This window comes from Emiliania huxleyi, assembly GCF_000372725.1.
Source record: "Emiliania huxleyi CCMP1516 unplaced genomic scaffold EMIHUscaffold_448, whole genome shotgun sequence".
NCBI lineage: Eukaryota > Haptophyta > Isochrysidales > Noelaerhabdaceae > Emiliania > Emiliania huxleyi.
The window spans coordinates 1-22,732 of record NW_005198630.1 but is presented as its reverse complement, the minus strand read 5'-3'; the positions used below and the strand labels follow the sequence as shown (position 1 = coordinate 22,732).

The 22,732-nt window shown below is 62.9% G+C and overlaps 7 protein-coding genes across 7 annotated transcripts in view; 1 reads left to right on the top strand and 6 right to left on the bottom strand.

Annotated features, from left to right (window-relative positions):
* The window catches only part of EMIHUDRAFT_459177 (hypothetical protein), a gene marked incomplete at its 5' end in the record, with an annotated part of 2,178 nt that extends 732 nt beyond the window's left edge, over positions 1–1,446 (bottom strand). The window contains 4 exons of the mRNA XM_005768805.1: positions 19–91; positions 235–335; positions 527–622; positions 848–1,446. Coding sequence (XP_005768862.1) covers positions 19–91; positions 235–335; positions 527–622; positions 848–1,446 — 869 coding nt within the window. The remainder of the gene's footprint in view (positions 1–18; positions 92–234; positions 336–526; positions 623–847) is intronic.
* A 2,271-nt stretch (positions 1,447–3,717) lies between these two features.
* Positions 3,718–4,532, top strand: EMIHUDRAFT_245144 (putative cytochrome b5 reductase; the record flags this gene model as incomplete). The annotated part of the gene is made up of 2 exons (XM_005768804.1): positions 3,718–3,726; positions 3,900–4,532. 2 exons carry the CDS (start codon positions 3,718–3,720, stop codon positions 4,530–4,532), a joined length of 642 nt encoding a protein of 213 aa, XP_005768861.1.
* Positions 4,533–5,224: 692 nt separating this feature from the next.
* Positions 5,225–5,743, bottom strand: EMIHUDRAFT_119051 (hypothetical protein; the record flags this gene model as incomplete). Its single annotated transcript, XM_005768803.1, has 1 exon — positions 5,225–5,743. The coding sequence occupies one exon, from the start codon at positions 5,741–5,743 to the stop codon at positions 5,225–5,227; it is 519 nt and encodes a 172-aa protein (XP_005768860.1).
* Positions 5,744–8,187: 2,444 nt separating this feature from the next.
* EMIHUDRAFT_245141 (hypothetical protein) lies at positions 8,188–10,373 on the bottom strand (the record flags this gene model as incomplete). The annotated part of the gene is made up of 2 exons (XM_005768802.1): positions 8,188–9,202; positions 10,369–10,373. The coding sequence occupies 2 exons, from the start codon at positions 10,371–10,373 to the stop codon at positions 8,188–8,190; spliced, it is 1,020 nt and encodes a 339-aa protein (XP_005768859.1).
* A 2,437-nt stretch (positions 10,374–12,810) lies between these two features.
* Positions 12,811–13,218, bottom strand: EMIHUDRAFT_245139 (hypothetical protein; the record flags this gene model as incomplete). Its single annotated transcript, XM_005768801.1, has 1 exon — positions 12,811–13,218. One exon carries the CDS (start codon positions 13,216–13,218, stop codon positions 12,811–12,813), a length of 408 nt encoding a protein of 135 aa, XP_005768858.1.
* A 730-nt stretch (positions 13,219–13,948) lies between these two features.
* EMIHUDRAFT_119049 (hypothetical protein) lies at positions 13,949–15,184 on the bottom strand (the record flags this gene model as incomplete). The annotated part of the gene is made up of 1 exon (XM_005768800.1): positions 13,949–15,184. One exon carries the CDS (start codon positions 15,182–15,184, stop codon positions 13,949–13,951), a length of 1,236 nt encoding a protein of 411 aa, XP_005768857.1.
* Positions 15,185–19,172: 3,988 nt separating this feature from the next.
* Positions 19,173–20,517, bottom strand: EMIHUDRAFT_470438 (mitochondrial carrier protein; the record flags this gene model as incomplete). The annotated part of the gene is made up of 5 exons (XM_005768799.1): positions 20,158–20,517; positions 19,917–20,081; positions 19,461–19,841; positions 19,312–19,386; positions 19,173–19,259 (listed from the first exon to the last, which is right to left on the bottom strand). Exons 1-5 carry the CDS (start codon positions 20,461–20,463, stop codon positions 19,173–19,175), a joined length of 1,014 nt encoding a protein of 337 aa, XP_005768856.1. The 5' UTR covers positions 20,464–20,517.
* Between the last annotated feature and the right edge of the window lie 2,215 nt (positions 20,518–22,732).

The window sequence follows — 22,732 nt, the reverse complement described above, 5'->3', positions numbered from 1 at the left end:
AGGGGAGGGGGGCGGGACCTGCAGTTGTACGCGATGGCAAAGGGGATGCTCTCCCGGTACAAGTCGACAAACTTGTTTAGGCATATCGGGCCTGACGCACGCGCGCGCGCGCGCGTGTGTGGTGATGGTGGTGGTGGCGGGTGGTGGTGGTGGTGGTGGTGGCGGGTGGTGGTGGTGGTGGGGGGATGGCAAGTGCCGAGGCTCCTCTCGGAAGCTGGGTGTGTGGGCCCGCACAGTGCCGATCGAGATGCTCGGTGTCGTCGGCGACCGCCTGCGCGAGCGGCAGAAATGCGACCTGCACAAAATGCCCGAGGCTGTAGAAGCCCGCGTCGTCCCTGCGGGCAGGGAGCAGCTCTGAGCTCGATCCGATCGGGCCCGTGCGGCGCACATTGGGGAGGGGGGGGGGGGGGGGGGGGGAATTTCCACCCTTACAAAATTGGAGTAAAAGCTGTTCTTGCACAAAATGGCCGCGTAACCCAAAAAAGGGGGGAAGCCCCCTGCGCGCTCCTGGCTGCCAAAGAGCCACGTGATGATCTCCTCCGCGACATGCCTCTCCGCGGCGGGCCAGCACGACACGGCCTCCAGGACCAAGCCAACAAGGGGCCGGCCTAGGGCTTCTCCCCTAGCAAGAGGCGGCTCGTGGGCGTTCTCCCCTCTTGGCGCGCCCCTCCCTCTGAGCGGCGGGCCGGGCGGCGGTCCGGGTGACGGGCCGGGCGGCACGACGACGCCCCCCCCAGAGGCTTTCCGAACGAGGCCGGCCGGCAAGGGCTCGCGTTTGAGCCGAGCGGTGAGCTCCGCCCGATTGTTGGTGAGCGCCTCGCCGGCCCACGCGTGGGGAGAGCGGCACCCCACGATCTGTATCATCTCGTCGGCCTCGGCAATCTCGAGCGTCTCCACTCCTCCCCTGGCGCACGCGTCCGCGTAGCGCGCCTCCAGCTTGGTCGGCCCGAGAGACGACACGCGAGCAGCCTGCTGCGGCGAGGGCCCCTCGGCCTGGCTCGCGTCGGCGTGCAGCTCGCCGCAGAGCGTCTCGAGTCGCGCCCGGTCGCGCCGCGAGAGCTCGCACGCGCCGCCGTTCCGCGCCGCGGCCAGCTCCTCTGACGTGAGGGCGTCGTCGGAAATCCAGTCAGCAGCCACCTCAAACCTCCACGGCCCCGTGGGCACGGCGGCGGCGTCGATGCCGTGCGTGGCGGCGGTCGGCGGGTGCAGCAGGTCGAGCACGACGACGCCCGGCCTGGAGGTGACGATCTGGAGCAAACGGGCTGCACTGTACCGCGGCCGCTTGTCTGAGCGGCACTGCGCTCGGTGCCGGACGAGCGCGTGCGACAGCAGCCGGGCGGCCTCGGCGTCGGAGAGGCCCAGGCGTTCAGCGCCGCGCGTCAGCGCCGCCGCGTCGCGCTGGAGGAACCGCACGACGCCTCCACGGAGCTGATGCTTACAACGCATCTCCTTCGACAGAGTCAGACCTGCCGGGTGCTTCCTGGAAGAATATTTCGCCTTCTCAGTGCGGGTTAGCGCGGGTTCCACACGGGTTAAGCCACACTAACCCAGCACGGGTCAGCACGGGTTAGAACGGGTTACCATAACCCGACGCTAACCCGGCACTAACCCGGGTTAGCGCCGGGTTAGTCTCGGGTTACCATAACCCATGCTGACGTATGCCCCCCAGCCGCACGGGTTAGCGCTGGGTTAGTGCCGGGTTAGTGCCGAGTTAGTGCCGGGTTAGCGTCGGGTTATGGTAACCCATTCTGACCCGTGCTGACCCGTGCTGGGTTAGTGAGCACTAACCCGCGCTAACCCGCGCTTACCGATAGACAATAGACTCACAATTTAGCTGTGTGGTGGCGGCGTGCCATCCTCCCCCATCCCTCCCTTGCGTGGTCTCTTTTCTTTCTTTCTGTCTGCAGAGTGCTCCAAGTGCTCCAAGTGCTCCTGTGCAGCGAAACTCCCTCTCACGAGTGTCGAGTCACGGTGACACTAGGCACGGGGGGCGACCACTGGAGCGCACTGGCACTAGCACACAGGTACACAACGGCGCACGGGGCCGCCTGAGGCTAAGCGACTCCTGCGAGAAATATCGGGGGAAAGAATTCATCTCAACACTTTTACAGATGAGACTCCAGCCGAGGCAAGAGGGCGGGGAGAAGAAGGGACAGAGAGGAACCACTGAACGACACCCGCGCCTTGCCGCTTGCGTCTCCGGCGCGCGGCGGGACGTGGCGGGGGATGCTTCAGCCGGATTCGGCTGGCTTCTTTGCCCACATGCTCTGCAGGGTGGGGGTGGACCGCTTGGGTGCTGGCTGCCCGCTGCTCGGGGGTGTGAGACTCTCGGGGGGGCTCTCGCGCTTCAGTGGCGAGCGCCTCGAGACGGGGGGGGCGGCTGGGGGCTCGCAGCCCCCGCGCAGCAGCGCGAGCGCAGCGTTTTCCGGCGCGACGTCGAGCCCGAGCCCGCGAAGGGCCGCGTTGACGGCGCTGCTGGCCACGGGCGCGGGGTGCCCCATGGCGTGGTTCGGCAGCCCGCTCGACGACGCCGCCGGTGCCTCGACGAGTGCGCGGCCGCGGAGCTCAGCAGCCGCGTAGTACTCGCGGCAGCCTCGGAACAGGCCAGGCGCGTCGCAGCCCGCGCGGCGGCAGCAGCGCAGCCGTCGAAAAGCCGACTCCCATGAGAGGCGCGAAGTCTCGGCCTGGCGCAGCAGCATGGGCCAGAGCCCCTCCTCTGTGCGCCCGCGGAGAAACGCCTCCACAGCGTCAAAGTACGCCGCGCCGGCATGCAGGTCGTGGATGGAGTTGGCGAGGCGGAACGCGAGGTGCGCGTTCGCCCGGTCGCAGCTGGCAAAGACGTTGTGCATCCCCGCCACCGAGTACTCGCCGCAGCCGAACAGGGCTGCGGTCAGCACGACGGCGGTCGGCAGGCTCAGCCTGCCGAGCAAATCGGGCGTGTTGAGCACCGCGCACACCGGCTGGGTGCCGCCGCAGGCCCCGATCAGCGCTGGTTGGAGCACCGACCGCCACTGCCCCGCCCCAAACAGGCTGGCCGCGCGGGCGAAGAGGTTCACGACGTTGAGGCGCGGCACAGGGGGCTGCCCGTTCAAGAGCGCGGCAATGTTGTGGGCCTCGACGTCGGAGTCGTTGGCGACCACCGCGACGACGCCACGCGCGCAGCAAGCCACACGCTCCGCGTCCTGCTCCGCCATCTCGACCACCTCGAAGCCGAGCGTGCGGAGGTGGAGAGCATGGCCGGTGATGGCCTCGCCATTGGCTCCGGCGCCAGCCGCGCCGTGACGCGCCGAGAGGGCGGGCTTTCCGCCCCCCTCGAGGACGAAGACGGGCCGCAGCCCCGCCTGCCGTGCCACAAGCCCAAGCACGAGCAGCGCAAAGCCGCCGCGCTCGCCGTGTGCGATGGCAACGTCGGCCACGCACACGGCGAGCACGTCGGCGGCGTCGCGGCGCAGCGACTGCAAGTAGCGCCGAAGCGCGCCAGCGCCGTGCATGCCCGACGCACGCACCCACCCTTGCCACGTGCCGGTGTGCGTGAGGGACGAGAGGCCCATGGCGCGAACGTGTTTATTTTCGGTGTAGGAATCCTATGTAGCTCTTACGTACATTCCCGTAGGAGACTCTGCTGACAGGGTTTGCGATGAGGAGCGACCCGAAGGGTTTCTCGGAGGTTAGTGCACCACTAACCGCCGAAGCGCAAGCGCTGGGAGCAAGAACACTATGACCTGGGTCGGGCTCATACTAGCACCCCACATTTAGAGGTGTTTATTTTACGGAGCTCTGATTTTACGAACGTGTTTATTTTACGCTCTCCGCCGCCGCCCGCTCGCCCGCCCGCGGTGCCGCCTCCGCCTGCGCCGCCGCTTCCGCCGGCGCCGCCGGTCAGCGCGTGCTCTGTGCAGCACCCGTTCAAATACACGCCGGTGAGCGACAACAGCGTGCTGGGCAAGTTTGACCTGCTCATCAAGCGGTACGACGGTGGCGCCGTCTCGCAGTACCTGCACGCGCTGCCGATCGGTGCCGAGGTGAGCTTCAAGCACATCAAATTCAACATCAAGGCCCAGTACCCGTTCGCAGGCAAGACGACGTTCACGCTCATCGCCGCGGGCACGGGCATCGCGCCCATGTACCAGGCGCTGTGGAAGCTGATGGGCACCGAGGGCGACAACCGGAAGGTGACGCTCATCTATGGAAACAAGAGCCCCGAGGACATCCTGCTCAAGGAGGAGCTCGACGGCTGGGCAAGCAGGTCTGCGGGCCGGCTCAAGATCGTGCACGTCGTCGGCAACCAGCCCGACGACCCGGCGCCTCCCGGCTGGGCCGACACGCCAACGTACACGGCCGAGACGGGGTGGGTCGACGAGGCCAAGCTCAAAAAGCACGCCTTCCCGCCTGCGGAGGACACGCTCGTCTTCGTGTGCGGGCTGCCGGGCATGTACGCCGCGCTGTGCGGGCCGCGCAACGAGAAGGAGCTGAAGGACGGCTCCACGCTGCAAAAGCTGGGCTACACCGCTGACATGGTCGCTAAGATGTGAGTTCGCTGCGCGCGGCCGCCGTATCCCGAACATCGAACATCTACTAGGGAGGGGGGGGGGGCTCGGCCGACATGTACCAGTGTAGGCGTCTGGCCCGTTTTCTCTCAGAATGGGGTCAGAAAAAACCGCGCGGGGCGCGGGCGCGCCCGGTAGCGGTACCCCGCGACGACTTCGTTTTTTGTCGCCACCCCGTGGCGCGTGGGGCACGGGCTCCTGGAACCTGTCCTCTGAGAAGTGTGTGAAGAGGAACACAGCCTCGCAGGAGAAAAAAACAACGTTTTTAGAGGGGGGGGGCGCTCGAGAGCAGAGGCGGCGTTCGCGAGATACACGCGAATCGAGAGAGCTCTCACGCAGCACTTCCCCACACAGGGAAAATAGAGAGAGCTGTATGAGTTCTGAGAGGGAGGCTAAAAGCATCTGCATTGAGGCTTTGAGGGGCGTCGCTGCATGCACACTCTCGTGCAGTCGGCCAGTCGCAGCGCCCCCGCCCCCGCCCCCCGCCCCCCGCCCCAGCCCCCCCCGCGCCCCGGAGAGGGACACCACTCTCTGCCCCCCGGATCGATCGGTAATACCAACAATACAGTCATGCACGTACACGTGCGCCCGGATGGACATCTGCCGAGTCGTCATGGATCATGGTCTCTGTGCCTCAGCAGCGCAGCATCGCGCCCATGACTCCCGCCAGTCCTCGACTATTGCTCGTCGTACGTAACCTCGGGCGGTAACATCTCCCCTCCCCTTATCGCCCACTCTCTCCACCGCCAGGGCTGGGAATACACGAGCACCGCCGCAAAGATGAGGAGGCCAGGCAGCGAGTAGGCGAGCAGCAGGAGTTGCTGGCCGCGGTTGGAGAGGTGCGCCTCTGAGGCCTCCTTGCTGTTCCACTCACTGTATCCGCTGATACCGTGCATGCTCTCACGGCTCGGCTCCCACTCACTGTACTCGCTCTCCCCGCTGCTCTCGCGCGCAATGGGCAACGGCTCGCTCGAGCGGCAGCCCTTCAGGTCCGCGACAAAGAGGTCGGCGTCGGCGTCGCAGGCCTCCAGCGCCTCTCCGACGTCGATGATCACCTGCACCGTGATAGTGAGCCAGCCGCAGAAGACGGACGTGGCGAGCCCACTCCAGAGGCCGAGCATCCCCCATCCATGGGTGAAAGTAAACCAGGTGCCGATCGGCAGGCCGATGGCATAGTAGAGGACCAGTAGGCTCATCACAGCTACCAGCGCGCTCTGCCCGCGCACCGTGAGCCACGCCTTGAGCTGGTGCGGCGCGCCGCTGCCAGTGCATCCACCCCGTCAGCCCTCCTCTGCCAAGATGAAGCGAGAGGAGGAGCGGGCGACTCTGGCCCGGGCGCGTCGGGAGGTGTCGGTATCACAGCGCGAGCTACAACGGTGCGCGTCACTACCAGGGACACGCACATCCAAAACTTCGTCGATATGGGTGAATCCAAATCGTGTGGTGAGTGTTGAGGCTCGCGTGCAGCATGCTGTCGAGGAGATGGCGGGGTCCACGCTCGAGCGAGATCCCTACCCAGCCATCGGACCTCCCACTCGCAACGACCGCTACCGCGCGACCGGCTGCTCTTACCAGTACCGCAGGAGAGAGCCCTCTCGAGAGGTTGCGGGGCAGTGGGCACGGCTCTCTGCTCGCCACCGCACCGAGTCGGAGAGAGTTGGTGCATCAGCGCGCGAGCACGCGTGGCGAGATCACTCGCCAGCAAGGCAGAGGGCGACAATGGGCGCTGACAGGCTGACGCGGTTGGCTTCAGCGACCGCTCCGATGCTTGGGATGAGCAGGTCAATGAGCTGCACAAGCCTCAACAGCTATGACGACTTTAGGAGGCTCACAGCGGGACGGCAGATGTATTTGAGCCCGTTTGTGGACAAGCCACACCCCGCCGTCGAGGTGTCTCTCAAAGCGTACACCAGAGGCGCACCGTCCCGCTCCATCCAGTCAAGAGGTGCAACTGCATCCTTGTGACGTTTTTTGTGGGTGCCCCTGGTGGCTGCCTGAACGTTGGTAGAACCAGTAACTGACTCAAGTCACAGGTGTGGCGTTGTGCGCACCGGGCCCTCTGCCTCTGCTCTCTCTCGTCTTTCTTGCAATATCTCACATACGCACAGTGCAGTCGCGCTCTCCCAATACGTGCATCACTTTTGTGACAGGTCTCATACTTTGAGCGGCCATATCTCGGTAACTATTGATGGTCCACCGGAGAACTCATCGCCATTCGAACGGGGGCCAGGCCCCCGTTCCAAATCCGAAGAGTTTTCAGGTGGACCACTCTGGGGGGGCGCGGGGCCCCCCGGCCCACACCGTGCGCCGCGCAGCAGTGCGGAAACGGGGCTCCGGCGCTCATACTCGCTCATACTACCATCTTCCCGAATGATCACGGTTGATCAGAGGGCAGATTTGGAGAGATCTCGAGGAGTACATACAGATAAACCCTCCAATCATCAGAAAACTCCAACCTGATCGGTCGTACTGACCGCCGACAGATCACTCCAGACAGCAGACAGGCCGACGTCTGCACGCGGCCGGCCGGGCGAGAGGCTTGACACGATCCGACCCTGCGACCGTGACGCTGCTGGTCTAGCTATCAGACATGAACTGCTGACTGCTGCCACAATGTGCGACCTGTGCTGGCCCACTTGGCGGCCTTCCCGGTCAGTGGTGAGTCGCAGTTCAGAGCTGTCGATGGCGCGATAAATAAATAAATAAAAACGGACACCTCTACTGTGAGATGGGTAAAAAGGAACAGGTCCCCGCCCTTGCGATCTTTGTGCAGGGTTCTTTGTGGGTGTGGTCGGCGACTAGCCGGGGTCGTCCTCCCGATGGGGGACTAGCACTAGCCGTCTTCCACATGGTCCCTCGGGTCCCTGCTGCTCCTAATCTCTTCGTACATCCTCCTGCTGATCTCCGCAAAGTCCTGCTCCCTCCCTCGTCTCGCCCTGCGCGACTGCTCCGCCTCACCGTCGTCTGCCGCGACATGCTGCACTGGTCCCACATTGGTGACACGAGACCACCAAGTTTGCCGGTCCAAGAGAGAGGCACCGGCGCTGTCCTGAGAAGGTGCGTGGTCCCTCTTGACTGCCCATGCGCGCGAGGCTGTGTAGGCATAGCCTCGAGAGTGCCAGCAGCCAATCCGAGGCAGTTTGTGACGGGCATTGCGTCAGAAGCGTGCACGCAGCTGGAAGGACACCTTCCTACTGGCCGTACGATCAGGTCGTCACTGAATGTTGGATACTAAGGCCGCGAGCTATGCGGGTGATCAATTGTGCAGCATGACACGGTCAGCTGCGCCGACAGGCTGTCGCAAGGCGTGATAGCATGGCCGCAAGTACGAATTCCCATGAAAAAAAGTTAAAAAAAGAAAAAATCGTAAAACCGGTAGGGCCCTCGCGCCCCCCCAGAGGTGGACCATCAATAGACAATACACAATAGTTTACCGAGATATGGCCGCTCAAAGTCTGAGACCTGTCACAAAAGTGATGCACGTATTGGGAGCGCGACTGAGTGCAGCGCACAGCCACATACCACACTTTCTCAATCTTATATATTTCATCGAGTAGAAAAAAGTACCGCATGCCGGGGGGGGTGGGGGGGGCTGTTCCTATTCACCCATCTCCTAGAGGTTTCCGTTTTATTTCTTTATTTACCGCATGCTACCGCGTGCTCCCGCCGCCGCGACGTGATGGAATCGCATCCTCGCCTCGGACACCACCTTGTCCGCCTTCCCGCTGCCCGCCATAAGACAGGAGGTGGCCACAAGCCCCGACGTGCTTTCGCCGCCCCACGCAGCGCGGGCTGTGGCGCGAGCCTCGACGGATTGGCCGCGCTTGGCGGCCGCCAAATAGGTGACGGACATGGCTCCGAGCACCAATCCGCCGTGTCCGACAGCGCAATCCGCCGCCAAACCCGCCGCCCGCTCGTGCAGCAGCGCCTGACAGCCCCCGAAGAGGAGGCCCACCTCATTGAGCATGCCCCCTTCCACCCTGTGCCTCTCCATCGCTCTGCCCACCCCGCCGGCCTCGCCCTCCACCTCGCATGCCTCGGGCCGGAGAAGGTCTCCGATGGTCGGTGAGAGTGTCGGCAGCGGCCGGTCGACTGAGCCGAAGGCGCGCAGGAGCCCTCGTGTGAGGTCAAACCCGGCACCAAACGCGATCCCCCAAGCCCTCCCCATATCGAGTAGCTTGGTGTGTCTGGCCGTCGCCACCAGCTCACCAGACCCGGTCCGCACTTCGCAGGTCTGGAAGCCCAGCGTGCGGCCCATACGTCGTGAACGCGCCAGAAAGACGAGATGGTCGCCCGCGCGCGGCGGCACACGACCGGCGGCGAGGGCGGCGTTGAGGTCGATCGACACGCCCGGCCGCCGAGCTGGGTCCACGCCGACCGACGCCCAGCTCGTGACCTCGTCCACGATGGCGAGCAGAACCGAGAGGGGAAGGTACGAGTCGCCGCGGAAGCAGACGCGCTCCGGGACCCGGTACTCGAAGGTGAGCGTTCCGTCGTCGCCAAAGGCGGTGAAGCCGCCACCCTGAGTCACCTGCTGCACGTGCTTCGCCTCGAGCTCGTGCGAGAACGAGCGCGAGCCGAGGAAGCGCGCCCGCGAGGCGTCTCGGATGAGGGAGAGGAGCCGGTCGAGCCGCTTGGTCATCCCAAACCCGGCCCTGGATGTGAGGTTAATGACCGCACTCAAGAGCTCCAAGTGCTCCAAGAGCCCGGGAGGGGTCACAACCAGTGGCAAAAAGCGATGACAAGCGATCCCACGACAGCGATTGTGGGACTACTCGAGTACATACATGCATGGTACGTGAAGGCAAAAAGAAAGTCAGAGGCATCATTGCTTCTTGTAACGATGCATGCAAGGGGACCCCAGCGCCAACATCATCGGTGGAGGTACAAGTGTCCGAAGAGAGAGTGGACCTGAGCAACGATATGACTTGGCGGCAGATGATCGCAGTGGGCGTCAGAAGAGTCGTCCTTGCGCGAGGAGAGCTCGATAAACTCGAGGGGCCAGGATATGCCGCGAGGAGGGCAGAGCTGCGACGAAAGGCGAGAGAAGCCGCGAGTGGCGAGAGCAAGGGATCGGCAGGCGGCGGCGGCGTCGCAGGATGAGGCAGACGAGAGCGACGCGACAGAGGAGGAAACGACAGGAGGGAGAACGACGAGAGTGGGACGACCGCGAGGTGGCATGAGGGTTGCAGCGAGAATCGGCGAGGGACTGCGAAGGGAGATAGAAAGAGGCAGACGACCAAGGGTTAGGGTGGGCGAGGGCTAGCACCACACTCCTCTCCTTAAAATCCCTGTGTGGTGGCGGCGTGCCGTTCTCCCATCCCTCCCTTGGGATGTCTGTTTTCTTTCTTTTTAAACTCGAGGGGCCTCCAAGTGCTGCGAGGAGAGCGGAGCTGCGCCGAGAGGCGAGAGAAGCCGAGAGAGCAAGGGATCGGCAGTCGTCGTCGTCGTCGCAGAACGAGGGTCGAGGCAGAGGAGAGAGCGAGGAGAGCGATCAGGCTGTCCATCAGGCAGAGGACGACGGGGCAGGAGAGAGAACGAGAGAGAGAGAACGAGGAGAAGAGTGGGAAGAACGAGAGGTGGCATGAAGGTCGCTGCGAGAATTGGCGAGAAACTGCGAAGAGAGATAGGAAGAGCGAAGAGGCAGGCGCCCCCATTTGCAAGGGTGGCTAGAGAAGGCTTCTTAAAGAAGGGTGGGCGACGGCTAGCAACACTCCTCTCCTTAAATTCCCAGTGGTGGTGGCGGCGTGCCGTCCTCCATTCCCCTTGTCTGTTCTTTCTTTCTCGGTTTCTGTATGCCGAGAGTGCCACCTCAGCGCACCTCATTGACCCCAGACAAGGTTATGGGAGCGGCCATAACAGGTGTTATGGCTGTTATGGCTGGGTGGCTGCTCATAACACCCCATAACACCTCATAACACCTCATAACACCTCATAACACCTCCATCGCTGTTATGGCTGTTATGCCCACCCTACCATAACACCTCATAACACCTCATAACACCTCGTAACACTCATAACACATCCCACTGGTTGTTATGACAGCCAGCATAACCTCATAACAGCTGTTATGTGTCCCACGGATTTTTCTTTTGGAGCCCCGCCGCGACGGGTCAGCTCTCCATAGCTCTGATTCAAGCCCGAGCGCCTCTGCACAAAAGCGATCGACCGATTGATAGAGAACATGTCGCCGGTTGAGCGCGCCGGTCGAGAGGAGATGCTGAAACATCGCCGGGACCAGGTCCAGCTCGAATGGCAACCTCACACCGTCGAGCCCGGCCTGCTCAGCAGCCTGCTCTAACTCTGCCAGCTCACGTTCGATACGGGTCGGCCCGATCCGGAAAGGAGTGCAGGGCATCAGCAACGCGGAAAGCAGCAACATCCATCCATCGATCGCGCGATGAGCAAGAGTTTTACAACAAACTCCCTCGCACGACACTGGCACGGGACTGGCGCGCACGGAGCTTTAACTACTAAAAAGCGGGAGCAGCCAGCTTCCACTTTTTAGAAACCTCGAGACATGTACATGTGCATGTAGTGAAAAAAGGAAAGAAAAAGGACGTGAGTTAAATTGCGGGAAAGACATACAAGTTAAAAACGGAGGGAAAGCGTGCAGAAGTGCAGAGCTGCAGAGAGTACGAGCTAGAAACAAGAAGCAAATTGCGTGAAGGGGGGGGGGGGTCTTGATTGAGCAATCTGAAGCCATTGCTCAGCCTCAGGAGGCAGGTTGATGTTATTGAATTTAACTTGAGGGCAAAAGAGAACATATTTGGCGATCGATGCCGAAAACCTCGCGCGCGGCAGCGCGCGAAGCGAAAATTCCAGCGGCGAGCACTTCGGTGTGGCCTCTCGGGCCACATAACACCGTGGACCCGCTGAGCCCTGGCTGTCAGGCTGTCAGGTGCTGTCAGGTGATCTGTCGGGCTGTCGGGGCAGCTGTCAGGCACTGTCAGGTGCCTCTGTCAGACCAGCTGTCAGGTGCTGTCAGTGCTGTCGGGTGCTGTCGGGTGCGTGTCTGACAGGCGAGGGGCTCTGTAGCTGTCGGGTGCTGTCGGAGCTGTCGGGTGTTGCTGTCAGACGCTGTCGGAGCTGTCAGAGCTGTCAGGCTGCTGCTGCTGTCAGACGTTGGGCTGTTACTTTCAGGTGCTGTCAGGTGGTGCTGTCGGGCTGCCCTAGCTGGCGGGGTGCTGTCAGGCTCTGACACACACCAGCCACACTTATGACACTATCAAGAGGAGACCAGCGGGTACGCAGCTGCCCCCCTCCTACGGCGTGATCACGCCGGCAGGGGCGGCCGCCTGGGGAGCGCAGATGGCGGCGCAGGCGCAGGCCGCGGCGGCGGCACAGACGGCGGTGGCCACCCCCACCCAGTGACCCAGACGCCGTAGGCATATGACTGTAGGGCCCCAGAAGGCTAGCTGGTAGCTTCATTGTAGTAGCACAGCCGCCGGTGCTAGAGAGGGGTCCGCAGAGGTGGGGCGGGAGGGTTGAGAGAGAGACCCATGACCATCCCATGACTACATGGACATGGACATGGACATGGACATGGACCACACTCACATGTACATGTCTTTGCATGTAATAGTTTTGTTATACCCTCATGGGGCACAAGAAAGAGGCTCTACGGGGGGGTCTGACTGTGTATGGTCTGTGCTGCTGTCGGGCTGTCAGCGCTGCTGTCAGGCCACTGTGTGCTGTCGGGCTGTCAGGCAGCTGTCTCAGGCTGTCACGTTAGGGTCTGACAGCGACGGAGCGCCTCGCCTGTCAGGCTCTGCTGTCAGGCTGTCAGATACGTGCTGTCAGACTGTCAGAGAAAGTGCTGTCAGCGCTGTCAGGCTGTCGGGCACTGTCAGGCGCTGTCCGGGGTTTGCTGTCAGGCTGTCAGACCAGGGCTCAGTGGACCCGGGAGACGGCCCTCTGGCCTCTCATAGCTTAGCAGCCCATAACATGTTATGGGTGTTATGGCTGTTATGGGCCCGGCCCCACCCATAACACCCATCACATATTATGGGCTGCTATGCCCAGAGAGCCATAACACCATAACAATAACTGTGTAGAGGGCGAATATATGACCACACACCTGAGTGCCACGAGGTGTGCCACGCCCGAGGAGATCGGAGTGGCTCGAGTCGAGGAGTCGAGAACGCTCTTTCATCTGAAGTCTATCGCGCAAATAAATAGAGCAGGCATCTCCACGGGCGACGCACGAGCGCAGAGGTTCGACACAGAGGTGGTTCTCATTCGTCTGACTCCGCGCAACAGATCACTCATTCACCAGCATGACGTGCCAGCCCGACTGCGACCTGAAGGGCGCAACCAGTGTCCCTGGTGCCGCCTCGAAGGCGGCGCGCTGGAATTCTGGGTCCATCGACCCGCGGCGAAAGCGCAGCTCTCCGGGCTTGCCTCTCAGCTGCGCCAACTTGGCGTCAGGTCGCTTCCGAGCCGAGCCGCAGAGGCTGCGTTCTGAGGCGACTTTGGAAACTGCCTCCGAAGTGGCGCCCTCTGCGAGAAGAGCATCGTAAATCTCGAGGGCGTCCGCCTGCTTGCTTACGAGGATGTGCTGCACCGTCACCTCTCGCGCCGCCTCTCTCAGAGAGTCGAACAGCCCCATCCGTGGAGGAGCAGCGCGAGCCGGGTTTATGTGGTGCAGCGCCAAGTGCGTAGGAAGCATGACGCACGCCGCAGCTAGGAGGAGGCTATGCATGTATTACGACTCCGGCTGTCTCTCCTCGCGTTGCCCCTGGCCCAGCCCGGCCCTCGCCAGGGTTCCGGCTCCTACCCAGATAGGGGGTCTGTTCTCCACGACTCGCACCAAAACGCCCTACCTACCTACCTATTGCGGGCGCCAATCGCCAGGCTCCGTGCCCCACCTACCTACCTATTCCCAGGCCGCGCAGCGAAGCGAAAAAATACCCGTTAGCCCTCTGTGAATACCCGTTAGTCTCGGCTGGCGTCCCAGCCGCAGGCGACTCGCCTGGCATGGCCGTTGGCCCCGTTCCGGCTAACGCGCGGCCCGTCTCCCGCGCAAGCGAAGCGGTTTTTTTACTTTCACCCCCCCCACCCACCACACCACCACCACCACCACCTACCTACCTATTGCGGGGCCCTCTGGGGCGGTCAAAACCGGACCTACCTACCTATTGCATAGGGTCTAACCGTGGAGAACAGACCCCCTATCTGGGTAGGAGCCGGAACCCAGGTGAGAGACAGAAAAGAAGAAAAAAATTCGGACCGGTCCTCAGCTCCCGGCACTCCAAGTGCTCCAAGTTTCAAGTGCTCCAAGAGAAAAAGTTTTTTGAAAAGACCCAGAAAGATAGTAAAAACGCCCGCCGAACCCACCGCGAACCAGTCCCAGATGGGACACGGGATACACACACGCTTGCCGTCTCTGCGTCTCACTCTCAGCGCCGGCCCGCGCCCCCCTCCTGCAGCGTGCCCCCTTGCTCAACAAACTTCGCCTTAGAATCCGTCTGCTCCTGCGCCGCTGCGAATGGATGTGTCCATGCGCCTTTCTGGCTGACAACGTGCTGCTGGCGCGGCGGCCGCGAGCTCGCAAATCGGCGAGGGGGCGGCGGCGCGGAGGCGCACGGGAAGGTCCACCGGTGGTTGAAAAAGCAGCCCGAGGCGGCCTTCTCGGCAGGCTCCTCCGCCCCGCCCGCCTCCAGCCCCGCCGCGCCCGCCGCGTGCCCTCGCAGCATGTTGCCCTCCTCCCAGAACCGCCACCACGCCGGCGGCTGATACGGAGGCAGGGGTGCAAAAGGCGGCGGCGGCGAGGGGGGCGGCGCGGGCGGCGGCGGCGGCGGCGGCGGCGGCGGCGGCGGCGGCGGCGGCGGGTCGGGCTGAAAGAGGAAGTCGGCGAACTCGGTGAGGTCTGCGAGCCAGTCGGCGGGCACGGGCGTCGCCGGCGACGGTGGTGGCCGAGACGGTCGCGGCGGCGGCGGCAGCGGCGGGGATTCAGGTGGCGGCGACGGCGGTGACGGTGGCGGTGGCGGCGCCCCCGGCGGCCGCGGGGGCGGGTGCGGCGGCGCTGGTGGCGACGGCGGCCGAGGCGGCGCAGGAGGCAGCCGCGGCGATGGCGGTGAGCGCGGCGGTGGCAGCGGAAGGTCCGCGCGGCGGCCGCAGTCGCTGCAGTCAGTGCCATAGTCGCACGCAGACCACTCTGAGCCGTAACCGCCGTCGTCGCAGACCCCGTCGCCAGAGTAGAGAGGACTGCCGACGCAGCTCTCGTCGCAGACCGGCTTGCGCCAGTCCGGGTGGCAGCCTCTGCATTGCACTGGAAACTCTCTCTCCGCGATCTGGCGGCACGCAGGCTCCTCCTCCATGCCGCCTCCCTCTCGCGACATCAAGAAGGCCACGCGCTGCCCACAAGAGTACTTGCCGGCCTTGGCGTTCCACGCGCGAACCGTGCAGCTCGGCGAGTCGGCACAGAAGCCCGACGGAGAGTCTGGTGGGCCGCGCATTAGCGCGACGGCAGTGATGGTAGCGCCACGAGTCCATGGCCGCGGCAGCTCAAAGTGCGGCTCAAAGTGCAGCTCAAAGTGCGGCAGCCCACCGCTACTCGTCGCCGTCGCGTTGCCTCGCGGCTCACCGCCGCCGCGGCTCGCCGCCGCCAAGACTGGCCAGAGGAGAAAGAGCATGCACAGCACAGCACCACCAAGGCACCGGATGGTGACAGCACGCGCGGTGAGAGGCGTCTTGGGCCCCGGCGTCGTCGTAGGCAGGCCGCCTGGGAGAAGAGAGCGCGAGGCTGTGTCTCCAATGTCGGCGCCGGAGCCCATCAGAAGTTGTTGTGATTCGCACAGAGAGGCTGCGACTCCGGCAGGGATACAACCGGGCGAGGCACGACTAAGGGCTGGAGACCTCTCTGATGCGATTTTATAGTTTTTTCTTTTGAGCACTAAAGCTGGACGGGACCCCTCGATCGTCTCGCCCTCCCTCGCTGGTGTGCTCATTGGGGGGGGTCATAACAAACACGGTACCGGACGGATCGAGGATTTCGAGGTGCACGCTGCAGAAGCAGTGTCGTCCCACCCCCTCTCCATCAAGCATCATCGGCGATGGCGCATGGCGGTGTGACCGATCGAGCTACAAGAGGAGCTTGATCAGCAGGATCCGGGATAGTCTGGCGCACTACCTCACTGGGCCTGAGACCGCCGCGACAGCATCCCATCACCCCTCTGTGCATGGGCGCACGGTTCTGCAGCGCTCAGTATTACCTTTGCGGCCGGGTTCCACGCCATCACACCACAAAAAGGCGGACTGCCGCGGGCGAGGGCTGTGACACGTGCGTGGTTGCCATCGATCGAACTTCCGCGGGTTATTCTTTTTTAGAGCCTGTGTGCTGTGAGAGAGAGTTGTTTTGTTTTAAATTCTTTTTTAATATAAAATTCTTTTTTATATTAAGAATTAGGTAGCTCTTTACCCGAAGGTGAACTGCTGACAGGGTTTGCGATGAGGAGCGATCCGAACGTGGTATTCGGGTGATCAGATCACTACAAGGACCCCAGGAATTGCGACTCGCCGCTTTCCTCCCGCTGTGATCCTGTGTGAGCTCTGTGTCTTGATTTGCCAACAATATACCTAAAACTACCGCCGAAACGCAAGAGCACTGCGACGACAATAGACCTACACTGCGACGCATCGGGCTCATGCTAGCATCCATCCACCTCGCGGGCCGATGTTCTGGCCCAGCGAGGCTGCTGCGGAGCACTCGCGGGCCGATTTTCTGGCCCAGCGAGGCCGCATTGGCCGCTGCGGGACACACCGGCGGCTCGGTTCGCTCCTTTTTTCAAACAGCTCGCAGCGTTCGTTCTGCGAGGGAGTGTTGTAAAATTCCTTTTTCAGTGTATGTGGCTCTTACGAAGATACCCGATGGCGGTTCTCCCAGTTTTTTATTTCCCCCTTCCTTGTTGTTCAGCATATGTGGCTCTTACGTACATTCCCGTAGGAGGACTCTGCTGACAGGTTTGTCGTTCTGCTGCTTTTTTCCTTCCATATTTTTCCACTGCTAACACGAACCAGATTCGTCGCTGAGGAGAAGTGGGTGGACTAAACCTGATACATGTTCGAGGAGCTGCTGCCCGACGGCGGAGCTCCCCCGAGATCGCGCGAGATTGACCCGAGATTGTCTCGAGATTAGGAGCTGCTGCCCGACGAGACGGCGGAACTGCGGCGGGCGCGGTGGCCGCGTGCATGTGTGTGTGCATCGATGTGCATGTGCATGCACCACCTCACGCCAAATAGGGTCCCCATCCCCTCTCCCCTCCCGCCTGTCGACCCGCCTGGCGCAGCGCGCACGCCGCACCCCCCGTCGCTGTGGGTGGGCGTCTGTCTGCCTGTCTTGCTGGTTTGTTGTTGGCAAATCAAGACACACATCTGGGCGAGAGAGAGAGAGAGACGCCGCCGCCGCCGCCCTCTCGGCGCTGAGCGGTCCGCGCGTGTAAAGCATCATTCCCATCTTCTCGCGCTGGCGTCTCAGAGCGAAACGTAAACTCATTTTCAACCAAAAAATTTTGAGTAAAATATTCTCGCGCCGCCGCGATTGACGTCGGGCGGACGGATCACGCCCAGATCATGTCTAGCCTGCTGCTAGCTTCGACGCTCGCCCATGCTGCTAGCCTGGGCGAGTGGAAGCGCGTCAACGACAAAGATCTCATCTGCACAAGCGCAGAGTACAATGGTCATCTCGGGGACATGGACACCGCTGAAAGCTGCAAGAACGCTGTTGCCGCATTGTCCCCCCAGCTCAACAGCTACGCTGTGTGGCGAGGCGACACCCCGCGCAGCGGATGTCATGTGTGCAACCTGACAGGACGGGGGGCTCCGGACACGTGGACACTGACCGAGCGTGTCGGGGCAGTCAGCTTTCTCCTCTCGGCCGACGACCAACGCTGGAAGGCGCAGTGGGAGGAAGATGCACGGATCGTTGGAATGGCAGCGCGCGTGCACAAGCAGGTCGTGGCTGAGTCTAGAAACGTTGCAGCTATAGCGGTGCGTGCCAATCGATCCCTCCAGAGGACACTGGCCGTGGTTCGGCCCGCCAACAATAACCAGACGTCTTATGCGGGCTGGCGCCCGACTCGGCACTGGACTTGGACGTCTGGAACCATACCGCTCCGTTACGACATCTTCAGCCTCGTCAACCTGACCTGGTCGTGGCTGACTGGAAACGGAGCCCCTCCAGGAGGCGGAGAGGGGATTGTGGTTGCGCCAGCGAGGCGGCGGAGGCAGCTAGCTACCCACCATCACAAAGACGCATGCTGCGACGCATGGGTGGCCCGTGGACCGGCAGCACTGGTGCGGTGTCACGAGCTGCGTAACCGGACGATGCCTTCGATGCTGTCCCTCACGAACAGTTCGATGGCGCTCGTCTCGCTCTCTGTCGACGCCCGTGCCGTTGTCGCCACTGGACGCGATGCGCGCCCCTTTGACGACCGCCTTGCGGTTAGCGACTTTGCCCAGGCGCATGGCCTTGCGCATCTCACACCTCGAGAGTGCATGGACGAAGAGGATTTGGCAGGCCTCTCCTGGATCTCGCCCTCGTGGGCTCGGGTGTACGTGCTGTCGGCATGCAGGGCAGCGCACCCCCAAGTGGAGCGCTTCGTGTGGCTCGATGCCCTGTCCTTGCCCCCACGACTGCCTTCGGTGACACGTGCGTTACTGCAGATCGTCAGATGATGCAGCGCCCCTAGAGCCGTAGCCGCCCTCCCAGCCGCCCTCCCCGTGCGCCGGCCTCACTTCCCTCACCCCTTGCCCGGGCAGATCGCGCCATTCGATCGTACCGAGGCTCTCCGCGCTCGCCGGTGTGCCTACACAGCTCCTCCTTCTGCACCGGAGATGAGCCACGACGTGCTAGTCAGACGGCGGTGTGGACGCGGAACACGTCGATCAAGCCCACGCTCCAGACAGCACAGCAGGCGCTGGACAACGCCAGAGCCTTGCACGACATGACGCTCATGGCGGTCCACGAGCACTGCCAGGGTGGTGGCCGCTGCTCGGTGCGCGGAGCCTTCCTCCTCCACTCATCGCCCGCCTTCGCTCTCACGCGGACTGCCACTACGTGCCCGCTCCCGCAGGCGGCCCTCGCTATTCTCGACGCCGCTCTGACCGGCCTCCTGAAGCCCCTTGGAAGCAGCGAGCGGCGCCTCGTCACGCAAGAGCTCGCGAGGCTCCAAAACCGGCGGTGACTTTTGTCGGATCTCGTGTGTCCGAGCGACCACCGCCTCGCCACAGGCTATGCGGTGATCAGCGAGACGTGCCTGGGCGGGGCGGGGCCGGGGGCCGGGGGGGCACAGAGTAGCGCTAACCGCTAACCCCCTCGCACCTCACACAGCCCCTCTTCCAGCCCCCACTCTGTCCTTTTCGCCTCTCATTCGGTCCCCCAACCCCCCTCTCCACTTGCGTCTCATGTCCTTTTTTATTTTCGAATTGTTTTCGAGTCAAACCGCGCCCCCAGAAACTTTTTTGTTTTTTGCGCGAGCCGCCGCGGAAAATCTTAATAGCAAAATCGGGCCTCGCTCATCGGAGATACGGCTTTAGCCGCGCAGCCCAGCGGCTATGTAGGTTATCCGACAACGCGAGGAGAGGAACCGACTGGATAACACACAACATCAGACATTTCTGCCCTCAGCCTGCGGGCGCACACCCAATGACATCTGCAGCCACTCGTATAGCGAAAATTGGATGGACGTCATCACCGACGTCATGGCGAGCCTATCCAGCGCACCGAGAGCTGTGAGGGAAACAAGCGGATCGAGCTCTTCACCACCGAAGCCATTGCGAGCCGCGGCGCCAGCCCGGCGTATGCTCCGCGCAAGCCGAGGCTCATTAAGTACCTGGCCTGTGGGCAAATCATGGACGCGTCTAGACACGCTCGTGTGTGAGGAATGGCCGCGACGTTCGCGAGATATGCACCTGCTCGAGCACGCCGTCCGCAATGACGCACTCTGCGACGCTGGTGGCCGTGCTGGCCGTGGCAGAGCCGCACAGGCGGGTGAGCAGCAAGTCGGCGGGGTGCGAGACGATCGCTGCTGCGGCGCCTGCGACCAGCCCGGTGAGGACGATCGCGCAAGGTCGCAGGTGCTCCCGCTCGCCCACGCAAGCGCTCTTGGCGAGGCGGGCGACTTGGTCGTAGACGACCAGCTTGCTCATGGTGTAGGGTACTTGGCGCATCGCGATCGGCGCGAGCCCCTTGTAGAGCGCGCCGAGGCCCTCGTGCCGCGAGATGTGCAGCAGGGTGCGCGCCGCGCCGCGCGCTGCCGCTGCCGCGTCCGTCTGCATGCGGAGCTTGAGCACCTGCTCACACCACTACGGTGAAGGTGTGAGATGTGCGTCAGGGGCGAATTTACGGCCGGGCGGGCGGAGCGAAGCCTCCAGCGGTGCCAAGAGGACGGTCGCAGCCATCTCTGCGGCCGCGGCCGACGCGAGCATGGCTGGAAGCTGGCATCGGCGCGTCAGCTCCTCCCCTCCAGCCGCCCGCAGCCGCGCAAACGACTCCTGCTTCAGCGCCTCGTAGCCGCCGAACTTGGCACCACCCTAAGGCACGTCGAAGGGTAATCGAGGGAGGCTCGAGCAATCCCGTGCGCTCTCATACTCTCTCATCTGTTATGGCCTGGAGAAAGTACCCGACTGCCGTCGGAGGCAGGCCCTTGAGAAAAACCGAGAGGCGGAATAGCCCTCGGCCGGGCGCGTCTGCGAGGACAGCGCCAGCGGCTGTCATCAAGCCGAGGCGGCTGCCCGTCTGCATGCGAGTCTTCACCACGTCAAGCGGTAGGACCAGCACGTGAGTCGTAGAGCTGGCCACCGCGCCAGACAGAGAGACACCGGCGTAGTACCGACCGCTTCGTCGCCGCGATGGCGATACTCGCCCCCACGCCGGCACCCACGCGGCGAGGAGTAGAGAGAGGAGCAGGTTCATCAGTCCTCCTCCTCCTCAGGGCTAGAATGCTCAGGGCTAGACTGCTGTACTTGGCTGTATCGATCTGCTGCAGTCGATCTCAACTCGGACGACCAAAAAAAGCTCGCGGCGGCGGTTGCGCTGGGACTCGGAGACGATGCACCCGAAGGGGACCCCAGCGCCGGCATCATCAGTGAAGGCACAAGTGTTCGAAGAGAGAGTGGACCTGAGCAATGATGATATGACTGGGTGGCAAATGATAGCAGTGGGCGTCAGAAGACTCGTTCGTCCTTGCTCGAGGAGAGCTCGATCGATAGACTCGAGGGGCCAGGATATGCAGCGAGGAGGGCGGAGCTGCGCCGAAAGGCGCAAGAAGCAGCGAGAACAAGGGACCGGCAGGCGGCGGCGGCGTCGCAGAACGAGGCAGAGCGACGCGACAGAAGAAGAAGCGACAAACAAAGGGAAAGAACGACGAGAGTGGGACGACCGCGAGGTGGCATGAAGGTTGCAGCGAGAATCGGCGAGAGACTGCGAAGAGAGATAGGAAGAGGCGGACGCCCAAGGGTGGGCGACGGCTAGCGCACCACACCCCTCTCCTTAAAATTCCTGTGTGGTGGCGGCGTGCCGTCCTCCCATCCCTCCCTTGGGTTGTCCGTTTTCTTTCTTTCTTTCTTTTTCGGAGAGGAGGTGCTGCTGCCCGTCTGCTCCTCGCTCAAGGGAGAGCCAGAGCTGCCACTGGTGCAGCTTGAGAGCGGTCCACGACGCCCCACCTCGACGGATCCCGGGCGAGCGAGTCGCTGCATGCATGCTCACCCGGCGCGCACACCATGCATGCTGCATGCACGTACACTTAGCAGTACGTTGTCGTGCATGTCGAGGCGGCCAGCGCGGCCAGCGTGCGCGACGCGCTGAAACGCGCCGGTGTCGCTAACGTGCTCTCGCTCGAAGTTGCGCCCGACGTGGTCACCACACCGGCCTCGCCGCCGCCTCCACCCCATCCGAATCGAGCGTCGCTCGCGATGGGAGGCTGGGGAGGTTTAATGGTTGGGTAGTAGGGGTAGAGGGTTGCCCAAAACTTAGACCTGCTCGCAGCCGAGCGCTGAACTAAGCCCCCGGAAGGAGCGGGCTCTCAAACTTAGACGCTGGTGATCGGACTCACGAACTTAGACGACACGAGGTGGCCCGCGGTCTGCTAAATAAAAAGTGTAAACCCTGGATAGACTAGGTCCAGCCCTGGGTGGCGCAAGATCTGACGTTCTGTGACAATCGTCAGATCCGTGTTTTTCTCGTTGTTTTGTCGCTCGCTCCGCTCGCCACCTCACGCTCCGTAGTCCGGCCATGGCCAGTACCCCGCGTCTCAGTGAGACGCGTGGTACCATCCAACTCCGGTCGAAGGGCTCGAATGCGCTCAGCCTCAGGAGGAACAAAACCACGCAAATTCTGCACGCCTCGCTGCGCCGCTGGCTTGACTGAATCAGGCAGCAGGCTGCTGCTGCTGCTGCCACAGCAGCAGTCTGCTGCGGCCCTAATACGCAAGTTAATGACTAGCAGCACTGCCGGGGGCATACGAGCCGCCACAGCCGGTGGGTGCGTCCACTGCCACCTGCCTGCGGCTACGCACAATGTGCGCTCGCATTGGATGAGCCCTGCTGATGGACCTGCGTCGCCTAGCTGCACGAGAGCAATGCCGCAGGCGGTGGCCGTGGCATACACTGCGAGCACACTCGGTGCAGCTGCGAGGTGCAGCAAGAGCACGTCGTTCCTGCCTCTAATGCCACTCTCGCGGCTTGTAGCGCGTCACTCGCGCATGCTCTCCAGGAGCTATGGCGGGCGCGTGTGTGGGGCTGTAGCCTGTGTTTGGCCGGTTCTGACCCGTTTACTATCAGTATCATGCCCGGGCCACAAAAAATCGCACACGGGTAGCGGCTCAGGGGCCCAGTAAGTCGCGGAATCGCCAAATGTCACAACCTGCGCCACCCAGGGCTGGACCTAGTCGATATTTTGCACGACCCCATGGGTCAAAAGCTACAAGCGCCGTCGCCAGTTGCCGCGCATCGAGCCGCGCACGACCTCTCCTCTCCGCCTCTCCGTGCGCAAGTTGCGACGGCGCACGCCCGCCGCAGGCGAAGAAAATTTTGAGGCACCGTATAAGAGGCTCCCGCCGATCTTAGACCGCGTACGCACCCGAGCGTGACCGGTCACACTTAGACCCGTTAAGCCTCGAGGCTCAGAACTCTTAGCCTCTACTACCCAACCAGTGGCTAGCCTCCACTCTGAACTCGCTATAGTG